At 45.9% G+C, this 14786-nt stretch overlaps 3 protein-coding genes across 6 annotated transcripts in view; 2 read left to right on the forward strand and 1 right to left on the reverse strand.

Annotated features, from left to right (window-relative positions):
- Positions 1-1055, reverse strand: part of RABGAP1 (RAB GTPase activating protein 1) — a 91245-nt gene extending 90190 nt beyond the window's left edge. Inside the window, exon 1 of one of the 2 annotated variants that reach the window (XM_090022986.1) lies at positions 981-1055. The gene's annotated coding sequence lies outside the window, so the exon portion shown is untranslated. Of the gene's footprint in view, positions 1-722; positions 958-980 lie in introns of those variants that run through there. The other variant, XM_090022987.1, reaches the window with a different exon arrangement.
- Positions 1056-1229: 174 nt separating this feature from the next.
- ZBTB26 (zinc finger and BTB domain containing 26) lies at positions 1230-7460 on the forward strand. The gene has a single exon (XM_090022988.1). It carries the CDS (start codon positions 1360-1362, stop codon positions 2680-2682), a length of 1323 nt encoding a protein of 440 aa, XP_089879114.1. The 5' UTR covers positions 1230-1359; the 3' UTR covers positions 2683-7460.
- A 478-nt stretch (positions 7461-7938) lies between these two features.
- Positions 7939-13277, forward strand: ZBTB6 (zinc finger and BTB domain containing 6). 3 transcript variants are annotated; one of them, XM_090022517.1, is made up of 2 exons: positions 7939-8030; positions 8597-13277. In XM_090022517.1, exon 2 carries the CDS (start codon positions 8858-8860, stop codon positions 10139-10141), a length of 1284 nt encoding a protein of 427 aa, XP_089878643.1. In that variant the 5' UTR covers positions 7939-8030; positions 8597-8857; the 3' UTR covers positions 10142-13277. The 3 variants fall into 3 exon arrangements, with proteins under 3 accessions (XP_089878643.1, XP_089878642.1, XP_089878641.1); XM_090022516.1 differs by having other exon boundaries at positions 7952-8019; XM_090022515.1 differs by having other exon boundaries at positions 7962-8216.
- Positions 13278-14786: the final 1509 nt, after the last annotated feature.

A 14786-nucleotide genomic window follows, 5' to 3' on the forward strand; every position in this document is an offset into this window, starting at 1 on the left:
AATCCTATGAAATATGAACTGTCATTTCAACCCAAGAGAACTTTTACAGTTTTTTCTCTAATGCCTGAAGACGGGTGTTTGTGCCTGAAAGCTTGCCATTAAAGACACTGTTTTGCAAAAATCTTGTTGGTCTAATAATCACCTCTCCCAAGACCCCCAATTGCCTTTTTCTCTAGACAAATACAGCTACCATCAGGACACCAGACATCTCTAGCCCCATGCAGCTACCACCTGGACACGTGGAAGATATCTAATTTTAGCTGATTTTTTTAATGAAATCTTCATAATTTCCCAAGCAGGAAACAACTGTGACCACCTGAGATCTTGCTCCTACATTTGCAATTGAAATTTCAAAGTAATCTGCATCATCACAGAGCCTCACAGGAGAGCTGAGACCCCTCACCAGCTACAAGCCACCTGCCCGGATGAGCTTACCATCTATCGACTCCTCCACGAAATCCTACAAAATATGAACCCGGCGGTGGGGGGGGACTGTTACAATCTTTTCTCCGATACCCAGAAGCTTGCCATTAAAGACACTGTTTTACAGAAGTCTTGCTGGTCTAATAAAAGAGATCACCTGTCCCAAGGTTTCCTCTAGGACGTGCGGCTACCACCCAGACACCGGACACGACCCGGGGAAGGGGGTTCGTGCCCAAAAGCTTGCCACGAAATAATTATTTGGGGGGGGGGGGGGCGTTTCCTAGTAAAAGACACCGCACCTCTCTTCCGAGCCCGGCGGTGAGGCGGGACGGGCGGGTGGCCGATACACTTTAAAAACGGATGCTCCTTTGGAGGAGAACGGCACACCCGCGACTCCCCGCCGTAGGCAGGCGGGCGGGCGGGGGGCGGCTCGTTGCCCCACAGGCGACGCTGACGACCGGCTCCCATAGGCCGGGGGGAGAAACGCCGAGCGAGACGCTGCTTCCCGCCGGCGCTGACAGGAAAGGCTCCCCCCCGCCCCCGCGTCCCGCACCTACCCCAGGCGCCGCCGCTGCCTCCCGGGGCCGGGCCTCCGCCCCCGCCACGTGACCCGGGCCGAAGAACGGCTTCCGGGGGCGCGGCGACGACGACTTCCGGGTCATAGCGCCATGCGCTTCCGGGGCGCCGCGCTCGGTGGCGCCGGCGGCAGCGGCTCGTGGTGGCGGCGCCGGCGGCCCGGAAGCAGATCCCTGCTTCCGCCGCGCCGCGCCCGGCTCGGGGCCCGCGGCTGCTGAGGGCGGGGCGGGAGGCTCCTCGGGCCCGCCCCGCCCCGCCCGGGGGTTGCAGCAGCGCGGCCGCTGAGGTACCCGCGGGGCCGGGGCGGCCCCTCCCCCCCCATCCCTCACCCCCTTGCTTTGTCCCGCCGGTGGGGCCAGGATGTCGGAGCGCGCCGACCTGCTGCGCTTCAAGTTCGACAACTACGGCGACTCGATGCTGCAGAAGATGAGCCGGCTGCGCGAGGAGAACAAGTTCTGCGATGTGGTGGTGCGTGTGGACGACGCGGAGGTGCATGGGCACAAGATTGTTTTCGCCGCCGGCTCCCCCTTCTTGCGCGACCAGTTCCTGCTCAATGACTCCCGCGAGGTGAAGATCTCCATCCTACAGAGCTCTGAGGTGGGCCGGCAGCTGCTGCTGTCCTGCTACAGTGGCATCCTGGAGTTCCCCGAGATGGAGCTGGTGAATTACTTGACGGCTGCCAGCTTCCTCCAGATGAGCCACATTGTGGAGCGCTGCACGCAGGCGCTCTGGAAGTTCATCAAGCCCAAGCAGCCGCTGGAGGGCAAGGAGGACTGCGAGCGGCAGAGCGACTCCTCGGAGCTGAAGGAGCCACCGGGTGACGAGGACGACTCCCTGCAGCAGGACTCGCCGGGCGTTCAGCCCTCAGAAGACAGCCTGGACATGGAGGACAGTGACATCCAGATTGTCAAGGTCGAGTCCATCGGGGAGGTGTCCGAGGTCAGAAATAAAAAGGACGCGGCCCCGTTCATTTCTTCCGAACAGACTGCTTTGCATTCCTCCGAGCCACAGCACTTTTTAATCAACTCCACGGTGGAAAACCGAGCAAATGAAATCGAGCAGAATCATCTCCACAACTATGCTCTTTCCTACGCTGGTGGTGACAATATCATGATGGCTTCTAAAGAGATGTTTGGCCCCAACAATCGAGGCATGGACAAAGGGCTCCAGTGGCATCATCAGTGTCCCAAATGTACCAGGGTGTTCCGGCACCTGGAAAACTATGCTAATCACTTAAAAATGCATAAACTGTTCATGTGTCTGCTGTGCGGCAAGACATTCACTCAGAAAGGCAATCTCCACCGGCACATGAGGGTACACGCGGGGATCAAACCTTTTCAGTGCAAGATCTGTGGGAAGACATTCTCTCAGAAATGCTCCTTGCAGGACCATCTAAACCTGCACAGTGGAGACAAGCCCCATAAATGTAACTATTGTGACATGGTTTTTGCACATAAACCTGTCCTGAGGAAACACCTCAAACAGCTACATGGTAAAAATAGCTTTGACAATGCCAATGAAAGGAATGTTCAAGATATAACGGTTGACTTCGACTCATTCAGCTGTAGCACTGCTACAGACAGTAAGGTCTGTCAGCCAGCGGATGCGAGCCAGGTACTGGATGCAGGAAAACTGGCCCAGGCTGTGCTCAATTTAAGGAGTGATAGTACTTGTGTCAACTAAGCAGCTGCGGAAGCAGCCCTTTGGAAGTGTCCTGGGTGAGAGGAACAAGTTCGGTTCAGTCTCTTTGCCAAGCAGGTGGCCTGCTCCATAAAGTTGTATACAGGAGGGTTGAATTACAAAGCGTAATAGGTCTTCAGCCTGCATTCTAGTCATTGTTATTCACCAAAAATATCATCTTCCTGCAAGTTTCTACCTGTGCCCCTATTGTGGATGATGGGGTTAAATTGACTGCCTCATTTTCTCCAATTCAGTCTTGGGCAGTGATTCTCAATTGGGGTCCTTCCAAGGCTGCTGTGGTGTCTGGCCCCCGTGCCAGGAGGAAAACAATCACTCCTCCTGCCTGGCACCGGGCACCCCAGCATCCCACAGGCAAGCGGTTTCCCCCGGCTGCTCCCTACGCCCAGCAGCTCCCAGGTCAGTCCATGATCCGGCAGTGTGCTCTGCTGGATGCAGACAGGCAGGTGGTTGGACAGCTTGTCTCTCCAACCCCACCTTCTCCCATGCTTCTGAGGCTGGCCAGGGGGGTGTTGCGTGGCCCCAGTTGCCCATGTTCAAGTCCCCAGAGGTGCAATGTTTTCCTCCTTGGGTATAGACCAGGGGCTGGGAGGGGACAGGCAGTGGAAAAAGTAGAGCACAGTGGGGTAAAATCCTACCCCCACCCTCCTTGCCTAGCATCAGTTAGGTTCTAGCTCAGTGATTCTCAGCTGGTATGCCACTAATTTTCACAGAGCTATAAAGGGGTGCCTTGAGTCTAAACGGGTTGAGAACCACTGATCTTTGGACTAATGTTTTCTGACAGACTTACTGTAGGCTGTAGAGAAGCCACCTATACAGTTAACGGTCTCTCTGTGACTGGGCAGATGGAGAAAACAGCCAGAGAAGTCTTGAGACACAGAAACCCACCTTTTCCAAAAGCACTGGATAGTTTGAGAGCACTCCGTGTAGTTAACTGCTAATTTGTGTATCAAGACAGTTGTTTTCCGATACCACCTTAGGCACCTAAAGTTAAAATTAAATGCTTTTCTCTGTGTCACTTCTTGTCCCTTCTAAACTGTTACCAAATTCCCTCTGCTGATCAACCCAACCCCAATTCTCAGGGTTTTTAACATGGATGTGCATTACAAGAAGCTAAAGCCCTGAATAGTCTAGTTTGGTCAGTTAATGATTTTGTGGGATTCTTGATGATTATGAGACTGGCCACCTAGAATCAAGGTCTGAGTTTTCTGTTGATGCTGTCTCACTTGGGGCTACTAAAAGGGCACTTACCACTGTATGTACTGAGACATGCTGAAGACTTCCAAATAAAACGATTGTTCCACCTTCTGTAAGCATTGTTCACGGAAACCATAGTTGTGACCTTCAGATTTAGTTTTAAAGCCAAGCTGGAGTGTGAAATGCTGTTGTTTGACACTGTGAAAAGAATGTTTCAGCAGCTGAGATGTAAAACTCCCTCCGATTTTTAATTACTTTTCACTCCTGTATTAACTGTCCTTGACATCTTATGGGGCCACATATCAAGTAAATTGGGGTGGGAGCAAAAATTTGGTATACTAACGCACACTGTGCAGTGTTAAATTATAATACCTGATTCTTCAGACTTACAAAATACAGTCCCTGAATAATGGAGTTAACATCCTGCATACATGTTGGTTTCAACTTTATAAAACTGGAAGTTTGGAGCAAGTTACAGATAGGAATTTCTGTAAGTTATTGCATTTTTATTGTCTGCTCAGTGGTGCTTCTTGTACTCTGTCTTAAATGCATCAGACTTAGAGGAAGTAGACTGTTAACTGGAACTGTGGCATTATCCTGTGTTGCTTTCAGAAAGTAACAGGGACAATTCCATTTAGATAGCTTCTATTCCAGATGGGGCAGAAAGAACTACTTTACATTCTTATGAAGAATGCTGCTCACAGCAGAGGTTCATACTTGTACTGACATGCAGCATAGCCCAGTAACCTATTGATTGACTCTTGGTAAAGAACAGCTCCTAATATTCAGATCAAATGTTACTTCCAGTGCAGTTGTTTTCCAGGAGATCCTTCATGAAACTGAATTATGCTTCCAGTTTAGTTTAATACTCTGCATGTGAGTTTGAATGAGAAACAAAAAGGCTCTTAATTTTATGGTTAACATGTTGAACAACAGGTAGGTTCAACGCTCTTATAGTAAAAAAAACCAACCTGCATTTAATTACCAAGAAATAAGTTTTAAAAGGACTTTGTAGCCATTTGACATTCTTTGTGAAGGCATTATGATGTACAGTTAGAGAAGTGGTAATCTTACAGATCTAATTTAGACCCCCAAATAGAAGACAGGGAGAAGCGCTACGAAAGTGAAGAATCAGCTTTTGAGTTAAGAGTTTTAAACTGTTCTGTTGAACTGTTACATGGACAAGTGTGGATTAAATAATGGTAGTGATGTCAGGGTATTAAATCACTGAATTCTGGCCATTTTGTTTAGGTTTGAAATATATTTTAATGTGGTAATTGTCCGGTTCCAAAAGCAGAGACTAGAATTGCATAAAAATATGAACGCTTAAAAAATGCTGCAGAGGAGGATGCTCAAACTGTTCAGATGCATCTGGGTGAAGGACATCTGCTAAAGACCATACCCTTCAGCCTGGAAAAGGACAACAGGCTAAGGGGTAGACCATGCAGTATGGGGCTAGATGACCTAGCACAATGGTACAGTATGGATCTAAGCAGCAAAAAGGAGAGCAGAATGGAGTGGTAGGACTCTAAAACATGACTGCTATAGTTGCTAGAACAAACAGGCAAAAGAAGGAATGGAGGAGAAGCAGGGGGGGAAAAAAGCTGGTCATTGCTTTGTTCCTAAATTGTGAATTTTAAAATGTAGTTTGGGGCTATTATAAATCCAAAGGCAACTTTCGTAGGGACTAAGATAAACTTTATATTGGGTCTAAAACACATCTAACTTTATTGTAAGTCACTCTGAGTGCCAAGTTTCCTTAAGTAAAAGGCTAGATTCATTTTATTTCATTTTGCCTGTGGGATGCTAGTATTCCTGCTGGGACTAAAACTTAGAGGTTTATAGTTAAAGGGCCCTGCCCCTCTATTCAGGATCAGACCAGTCATCACATCTGGGGATTAGGAGGGAATTCTGCTCCACAGCCAAGCTAGTATGGACTACAAAAAGGGTTGCCTTCCTCTGTAGCTGGGGACCTAACCCTCTTCCTTGGATCTCTCAAGCACATTTTAACAAACTTTACAGCAGCAGGACAGCAACCACTGTTGTCTCCCTACTTGACCTGTGGCAGATTAAGGTGCTATTCATTGTAGTTGTGCAACTGTTGATCATGTTCTATTAGTAGGTTAGACAAGGATTTGTATAGTAAGTTTTGGATGGGGATGATCCTGCCTCAGGCATGGGCTTGCACTACACTTCCAGAGGTCCCTTCCAGCCCTAATTTTCTATGATTATGTGGTACTGCTCCTACATATTCAAAAAAGGAGTGTAGCAGTTGTCCTAACCATGTGTAAAACACTGTGCTGATAATTGAATGAGCTCCTACAAGGGCTGGATATAACTTCCTCCTTAGTGTTATTAAATTACTTTAAAAATACATAGACCCCACTTATTGTTTTGTTTTGGCACCTATTTACTTGATGGTCACTGAGTTAAAAGAACTACCTTAGTCTGCTGTTTTTATAGAAGTTATCTTCCCCTTCAGCACAACTTTTTAGGTAGTTGTGACACTAAAGTCTTACTGAATTGACCTGAAAATTGAGCATGTTAAAAGGAGAGTGATGTTGAATGCTAGAGTCATTTGAGAAGGGGTAGAGAGCAGAAAGAGAAAGTACCCATATGATTAAAAAAAAAAAAAGTAAAGTTACATTAAGGAAAAAGACTGATAGATTGGAACTCTGTGTTAGGCCTTGTTAAAAACAAATGTACAGATGAGATAGGGAAGCTAGTTCACAGTGCTAACTTGATATAGGAAGAGCCAATCATTTTCCATGAACAGAGGATAAATTGAATATATTTTCTTTACCACAGACTTAATTAGTAGCAACCTCTTTAGCTATTAGGAAGAAGTTTTAAAAAGCATTATCACAGCTGGTCAGTGGCTTTTCATATTGTATTATGACATCTTTCTCCCTTTTGTTTGAAGTTTGGGTACTGTTTGAGGGAAAAGCCAACTTTCGTGGCTTCTTTGTATTGTTTTGTACAGGTCTGAAGGGTCTGCGGTGATTTTTATAGTCGTCTGAAAGGAAAATCAGGCCTCTCCTATATATGCCTTTTGCAATAGGAAGGATTACGAGTTTCGTCCAAAACTTTAATCACATTGTATATGGTGATACTGTCAGGCAGAGCAAGTGCCATTTTTTCCTACAGTGATTGAATCTAATTCTGCCCTCAGCCAAGAATCGTGTGGAAAGCGGTACCAATGGGCAGTGTCTGACAATGGCACAAATGAATGTGAGATGTCACTGAAAATCAGCAAGCTACTTCCAATGTATTGCCAAAAGTAAAGTCTGCTAACCTCTGCCCATAGCTCATCTAAAAGAATGGGCTCATGGGTGAAGGGCAGAAGAACTTGATTTGAGTTCACCTGCGGGTTCAGACTCCGTATGGCCTCGGCCAATTCACTTACGCCCTTTGTGCCTCTTCTCATCTGCTGGGACAGTGATACTTTGCTACCTGTACCTCTTCCCGTACGGCCCAACCTGTCGTTTGTGAAGTGCTGTGATACCCGTAGATGGAAGGAGCTCTGTAGCCTTACCAAGTCTTATAATAAACTCGCTCCTACGTTCCTTGCTTGTGCAGCCTCCGTGTGTGATTTCCCAGCAGAAGGAAACACCCCACCGCGCGAACAGGGTCGATCAACGTGGGATGCTTTATACGTTTTGCTCACCAGCCCAGTACCAAGGGCCTGGAAGTGGGGGAGGGGGAGCGGGCCTGCCCCGCTGGCCGGTAACGGGGTCCCAGCGCCTCTCCTGCCGCTGCAGAGGAGCTGGCACTTGTCCCTGCTGTGGCCTGGGCCTTGCGCCTCTGCCTGCGGGAAGGAGCCGAGCCGTCCCTGGCTGTGCTGCGGGGAGAAACTCCCCCCCACCCCTTCCAGCGCTTCTGGGCATCGGACCCTGCCGCCCCTCCCGGAGCCTGGCTCCGCTCGCCTCAAGGAACACGCACTTCGATTCCTCTCTCCTCTGGTGGTGGCACCGGAACCGGAAGCGCCGCCACTGTATTCTGCTTCCGGGCCGAGCGCCCTGCCCCCCGGAAGCACAGGGCGCCGCGACCCGGAAGTGGCTCTTTGCCCCGGTCACGTGGCGGCGGCCGAGGCCCGGCCTTAGAAGGCAGCGGCGGCAGTGGCAGGTGTGGGGGAGGTTTGTCCCGCGGGGAATGATGGGGAGGGATTGCCGCCCGCTCTCACCTACAGGGTCGCCCTTCATGCTGTATCCGAATTAATTCCTCCGTGAGGCTCCACAGCGACGCACCGGGCGCGGGGCCCTCCTCAGGCGGGGGCAACAGGGCTCGTGAAGCACCTGCCAGGACTCGCCCTCCACCCCGCGGTATTTCGGAGCCTTGTGTCTCGCCCTGAAGCCCCTGGGTGGTCATGGAGGGGGTGCTGAAGGCTCCAGTGGGTCTTGGGCCCTGGGAAGCTGATGTCAGGCCCATCCTTAGGGGAATGGGACGTTAGACTGGAGCTCCCCTCCTTGCTGCGTGCGCGTGCACAGCTTGCATTTGCTGCTGGGTTTGGTTCCTACCAGAATGCAGGTTGTGCAGCATGTAGCAGTTCCTATTTACTAATGGAAGCAGCTGCAGGAGCAAGCAGAAAGCATCAGAGAGGAGAGTTAAAAAAAATAAATGGGGAGTGGGTGGCAGGGTCTTCTTGGTGTTCAGAAACATTGCAGTGAGTTTGGCTCCATTTTCCTGGTGTTTTCTTTTTCAGTTTCTGAGCTCAGAAGCGGGCCTTTCCATGACTGCCTTCTCCTCAACACCTAGTTGCAGTTTATTCCACCAAGACATGTTCATTTGGCTGTTTGAAAACTCTTAATACGGATCTTGGTGAATACTTCTGCCTTCAGGGGGACCCCCTGTACCTCTCTGCAGGTATGAGGGCAAAAGGAAATATATAACACAAGCTGCACCTGGTGCGCCACGGTTGAATTGTGAAGTTTGCTGGTGTGTGTCGTTCGAAGAATAAGTCACCATGGCTACTGACTCTGAGATTCTGCATTTTCAGTTTGAACAGCAAGGAGATGCTGTGTTGCAAAAGATGAACCTCCTGCGGCAGCAGAACTTATTTTGTGATGTATCAATCTACATCAATGACACCGAGTTCCATGGACACAAGGTGATTTTTGCTGCCTGCTCCACATTTATGAGGGATCAGTTTTTGCTCAATCAGTCAAAACAGGTGCGAATCACTATCTTGCAGAGTGCTGAGGTCGGCAGAAAGCTGCTGCTCTCTTGTTATACTGGAGCTCTGGAGGTTAAAAAGAAGGAGCTTTTGAAATACCTGACTGCAGCAAGTTACCTTCAGATGGTTCACATTGTAGAGAAATGTACCGAAGCTTTGTCCAGGTATCTGGAAATTGATGCTTCTATGGAGAACGGCAGCCAAAGCACAGAGAAATGTCATTCCTCAGACATGGAACTGAGAAATAGCGATGACGGTATAGATAAGGACTGTGAAATAATTGAGATTACTGAAGACAGCCCTGATAATTTAGACTATCATGTAAAACAAGAGAAGGATGGTGTCCTACAGCCTGCAATGCAAAGTTTAGTATCGGAAAGAAAAGACACACAAACACCAGAAATATCCACAGTCAAAATAGGATATAAAGATGATGAAATATGTATCTTCAGAATGGATTCTATGAGTGCAGCTAATGTGGAAAATGATCCCTTCCCACAGCCTTGCACCTCTTCCAAAACGAGTTTGTATTTCTCAGAAACACAGCATTCTTTGATAAATTCCACTGTTGAGAGCAGAAATTCAGACATGTCAGGAAGTTATTTCCAGGCCTTTGTGAATGACACGACTGAAGGAAACTCCAGTGTAGCAAGTGGGTTCCAGAGTTTGGAGGATTCTGGTTATTCATGGCGACATCAGTGTCCTAAGTGTCCCCGAGGATTTCTCCATCTTGAAAACTATCTCAGACATCTAAAAATGCACAAACTGTTCTTATGTTTGCAATGCGGGAAAACGTTCACACAAAAGAAGAATCTCAACAGGCACATCCGAGGGCACATGGGCATTCGCCCATTCCAGTGCATGGTTTGCCTGAAGACCTTTACTGCCAAAAGTACACTGCAGGACCATCTGAATATTCACAGTGGGGACAGGCCATACAAGTGCCATTGTTGTGACATGGACTTTAAACACAAATCTGCCCTAAAAAAGCACTTGACTTCAGTCCATGGAAGGAGCAGTGGTGAAAAAACAATCCTGGACACTATCACAAAAATCAAGATAGACTATGATTAGCAGCCCTCTGGGTAGATCTGGAGCCTGGATCTACATAGAATCCTCTTGTAGCTGAATCCCAGGTGTTCTACAGATTCCCATTTAATGGAGACAAGTGCAAATATATGTCTGTCAGAAAATGATCAAGATGGGTCATATTTATACTAACCCTGCCTACTGTGTTTAACTAGTATTGTTGCAACTCTTTGTATGGTCTTTGCCGGTTGAAAGTAAACTGCAACACGGGAACAGTTTGTACTCCTTTACTGCTTCCTCTTAAAAAGAGACACTTTTTTGCTTGTCTTTCACCGTTCCTTTTTCCACTGAAGGGTGGTGCCATTGAAATTGCAATAATTTGAGGCCAGAGCAGTGGCCTTTCCTGTGTTTAATGGATGTTCATGTGGCTAGTCATACCCATTCAGTTCATGTTTCAGTCCAGGGGGAAGTCACTTCTCACTTCATTACACTTTGCTGAATCTTTCAGCAAAAAAAAAGTCAAGGCCTGACACTCAGAAGTGTGTTTGTTTGTTTTTTTTTAAAACAATGCCACTCCCCCCCCAAACAAAAACTGAAGCCTTTATGAAGAGAGAAGCAGAAAAAAGGTGTATAGATATTCTTACCATGCAGTTCACTTTTAATTGGACAGAATCTCATTAGATCCAAATTTTATTACAGTCATTTTCTAAATTTTTCTAGCACCCACTCTTCTGACAGCTTTGTTTTCACTGATATGAAATGTTTCATACACTTCTGTTTCACACAGTCTAAACTAGTCCTGTCTTCTGTCTGTATTCTCTTATTTTTGTCTTTTGATTTTTGTAAATTGTAGATGTATGTTGCCAGTGTGAGAAATCTGAACTATGTGCTGCCCCGTAATAGAAATCTATCTAATTGGAAGGCATCCTTTATATTTCGTTGGGATCAGTCTAGACATGGGGTTTGCTCACTGTCTAATTCTGTGATACATAGAAGCAGTGCCATATATGTTTGGGTAGATGTATTCATAATCTGTCAGAGATCATTTCTCTTTTCTCTCTAAGCATCAAAATGCTCTAGAACTCAAACCCTTGCTCTGCCTATTACATGGAAAAACATGTGAGCCAGTCAATGTGATATAAATAATACCATTATTGTAATGGAAAAATGCTATTTATTTAAGATCTCCGAGAATGAATGAAAACTGCTGTGTTCTGTTGTGTCTTATACAACATAGATAAACTTTTTGCCCAATTTCAGAAATACAGTTACAAAGTTCTTATGACTGAGTTGAAGAAATTCTGGCATCTGTGCTCTGCATAGTTTGGAAGCTTGATAAGTATTTTGTGACAGCTGCTAATAGATCATAGGATAAGATGTGTCATCTATTTAGAAGCATTATATGGGGTAAGTGGGGCTTGGGTACACATGATATTTTATAGAATCATAGAAAAGGAGGGTTGAAGGGACCTCAGGAGGTCACATGTAGTCCATCCCCCTGCGCAAAGCAGGACCAGCCCCAACTACATCATCACAGCCAAGGCTTAGTCTGGCCAGGTCTTAAAAGCCTCCAAGGATGGAAACTCTACAACTTAAATATAACTTCCTCTTATCTGTAAAAGCAGCATTCAACTGTCCTAGTGTACAGACTGTTTTCCCAATTGAAAACTCAGTTTTGGAAGTGTTAATAACATTAGTCATTTCACTGTCTTTGAGGTTGGATTTGTACTAAGCTGTCCACTAGATAGTTACGCAAAACTGATGAACTCCCCCGCGATAAACTGATATGTATAACTAATACAACAGCCACTGATACTTTGGATTATGCAAGTATCTAGAGGTCCCAGCCTGGATCGGGGCTCCATTGTGCTAGGTGATGTGTAGTCATGGAGAGATGCTCTATGGGGTAGGGATTATGTTGTCTATTCAGATTGTATCTCCTATCCCTATTTTATAGTCTAGGAACCAAGAGAGCTTTTACACGTGCTTGACTTCTATAGGGTCCCTTCATGATGCAAAATTCATGTGAATGACTTGCAGTATGTAAAGTTAAGCATGTGTGTATCTTTATAGGAATAAAGCCAAACTTCCAAGGAGGTATGTGATATGACTGGATATTAAAATAGTCTGAGTCCCAGTGCTGTGTGTTAACTAACCTGTCTTTTAGCTCGCTTTCTTCTTATGTAACTATTTGGCACTGCTTCCTTTGTGGGCTTCTAACTGTGACAGTTGTATTTGCCAGACTGAGGAATTGGATGTTTTTATGTTTGTTGAGTACTGATGCACGATGCATTTTTTTTTTTAGGTTGTTTTTTTTTTTTTACTGTGTTTTTCCGTTTGAAAAGTGGCTAGTTCGTACTTGCAGTAATTGTTTTTTGTGGCACTTCTAGTTTGATTTCGTGTTCTTTATGTGCATTCACAGTCCTTGCATTTACTGTTCGGATCTGCTGGTTCTTCAGAAAATAATAAATGTGGAGGGTTCAGTTTTGGTTGCCATCTTATAGTATTAAAATTTAAGGGCCTGAATTTCAAAACATGCTGTTCTGCATTTACAGTTTTGTGATCATTAATGGTAATTTGGATGTATGTATAGGTTTGTGCCTGCCAGTTTGCACACTTCTAAACTCTGGTCCATCACATGTAAAAGAGAGAAAAAAATAGGAAAAGCAGTGATTTCTTTTTGGTTTGTTTTTTAACAAAAACAATTTATATTGTAGCATAATAGCTAAATGTTGTGCAGATTTGGAGCAGATACCTTCTATTGACTGTTCTTGAAGTTGTTCAGCTGCAAACGTGTTTCTGGTAAGTGCATGAATCTCACTGATATGAATTCATATCAGTTGTTCCCTGGCTTTTGTTTGTCTCTGTTACATAGCTGTGGGTGTGCATGTTTCTTAACTGATGAAGGGGAAGTAGAGGCTATGTAATCTTGATATGCGCCTTCAACGAGAGCAGGATTGTTTCTTTCTGCTGTTCATAGTGCATGTGAATGAGAGGAAGTGATGTTGTCTGTTACTTCTTCAGTGGCTAAAATTTTTCCTTGGTAAACTTTATTATGAGAAAAAAGACCTCATGCACATGTACCCTAAAAGATGTCTCCCTGTACCATTGTCTCCCTGTACCATTTTCTTACATGTAGCCATTTGCCATATTTATAACTTAATAAATTAAATGGAAATGAGATGTTTTATTTCTATACTATGTATTATATCTGAAGGTTTATGCGGCTTTGAAGCTTAGTCTTACAGTTAATGCTGTTGGATAAAGGGAGTTTCCCAATCCAATACTCCAAGCATGCTCTCAATTAGTTGTGCTAGTATCCTCAGCATATACATTAAAATCCCCACCGTGCTCATGTCCTTTTCAGTTCAATAAGTATCAAAGACTCTTTGCCAGTTCTAACTGACAACTTGTTGCCAAACAAATCCTCTCTCTGAAGGAAAGGATCAGACTCTTATGATCAATTGGTCAGAGCTGTGTTGTGGATCTCCATGTTCAGCCGTTAACAGTGGAGAAGGCCTTTATGATCATCCTTGTGGACCTACTGGTGCCCTGGGCAGGAATATGTGAGAGAGATGAAGTTGCACAAAATCACCTCTGCCTGAAGCTTTGACACAAGACAAAACAGTCCAGTGAAATGCAGGATGCCTTGGTCGTGGCATATGCTCTGTTTCAGGGTGTAATCACAGGTTGGGGTGGGGAGGCAAAGATGATGCATATCCTTGCAGAGCATCTGATGGATTCAGAAAAGCTTCTGATATAGAGGGTTAGTCTATCTATGTAGCTATATATATATAGAGAGAGAGAGAGAGAGAGAAAGAGAGGTCCCAGCTGGGATCAGGGCTCCATCTAGCTAGGTATATATGTCTCTAGTTAGACAATATAATAATATCTTTTTACATATTGTGTTATACATACACAAACATAGAAAGATACGAGTAACCCTGTATAGATGGGGTCATATATGTACACGATCCAATATAGGAAATACAATATAGTGTATATATGAGCTAATATAGGGTACACTAACCCTATATATATTGGGTCATAGGTGGGAGCAGACAAGCTGCTGTGCCCCTGGGGACAGCAGGGAGCAGGTGAGGGGGATGGAGCAGAGCGGCTGTGTTTCCTAGGAGACAGCAGCATCGGCTGTGCCCTGCAGTGGGCGGCCACAGCTTCCTGCAAGAGACAGCCATGGCTCTCCCGCTGCTCAAGACCTGGAGCGTTCATCTGTCTGTATAGACCCAATATATCTACCTATATAAAGATATATATAGTGGAACGTGTGTGTATGCATGCACACAACCATATAAAGGCAAGACTAACCCTATCCATATTGGGTCATATATATAGGGTTAGTATACACAGAGACAGATCTGTATCTATCTATCTATATATGACCCAATATAGGGTACAGTATATGATTTAGGGTGAACATGACATAATAGTGCATACTAACTCTACATATTTCCCAATATAGGGTTACTCCTCTTTATATGGTTGTATGTGTGTCTGTATAATGTACGTCAATACATGCAAGTCTACGGGGTGCCTCCAGCAGCGGGGGAGCCGCGGCCTCCCCCTTCCGCAGGGCCCAGCCGGTGCTGCCATCTCCTAGGAAACGCTCCCATTCTGCCCCGCCCCCCTCGCCTCCTCCCCGCTTTCCGCCCCACCCTATCCAGGGGCGCGA

This window comes from Crocodylus siamensis, chromosome 11 (assembly GCF_052110815.1).
Source record: "Crocodylus siamensis isolate JL-2025a chromosome 11, ASM5211081v1, whole genome shotgun sequence".
NCBI lineage: Eukaryota > Metazoa > Chordata > Crocodylia > Crocodylidae > Crocodylus > Crocodylus siamensis.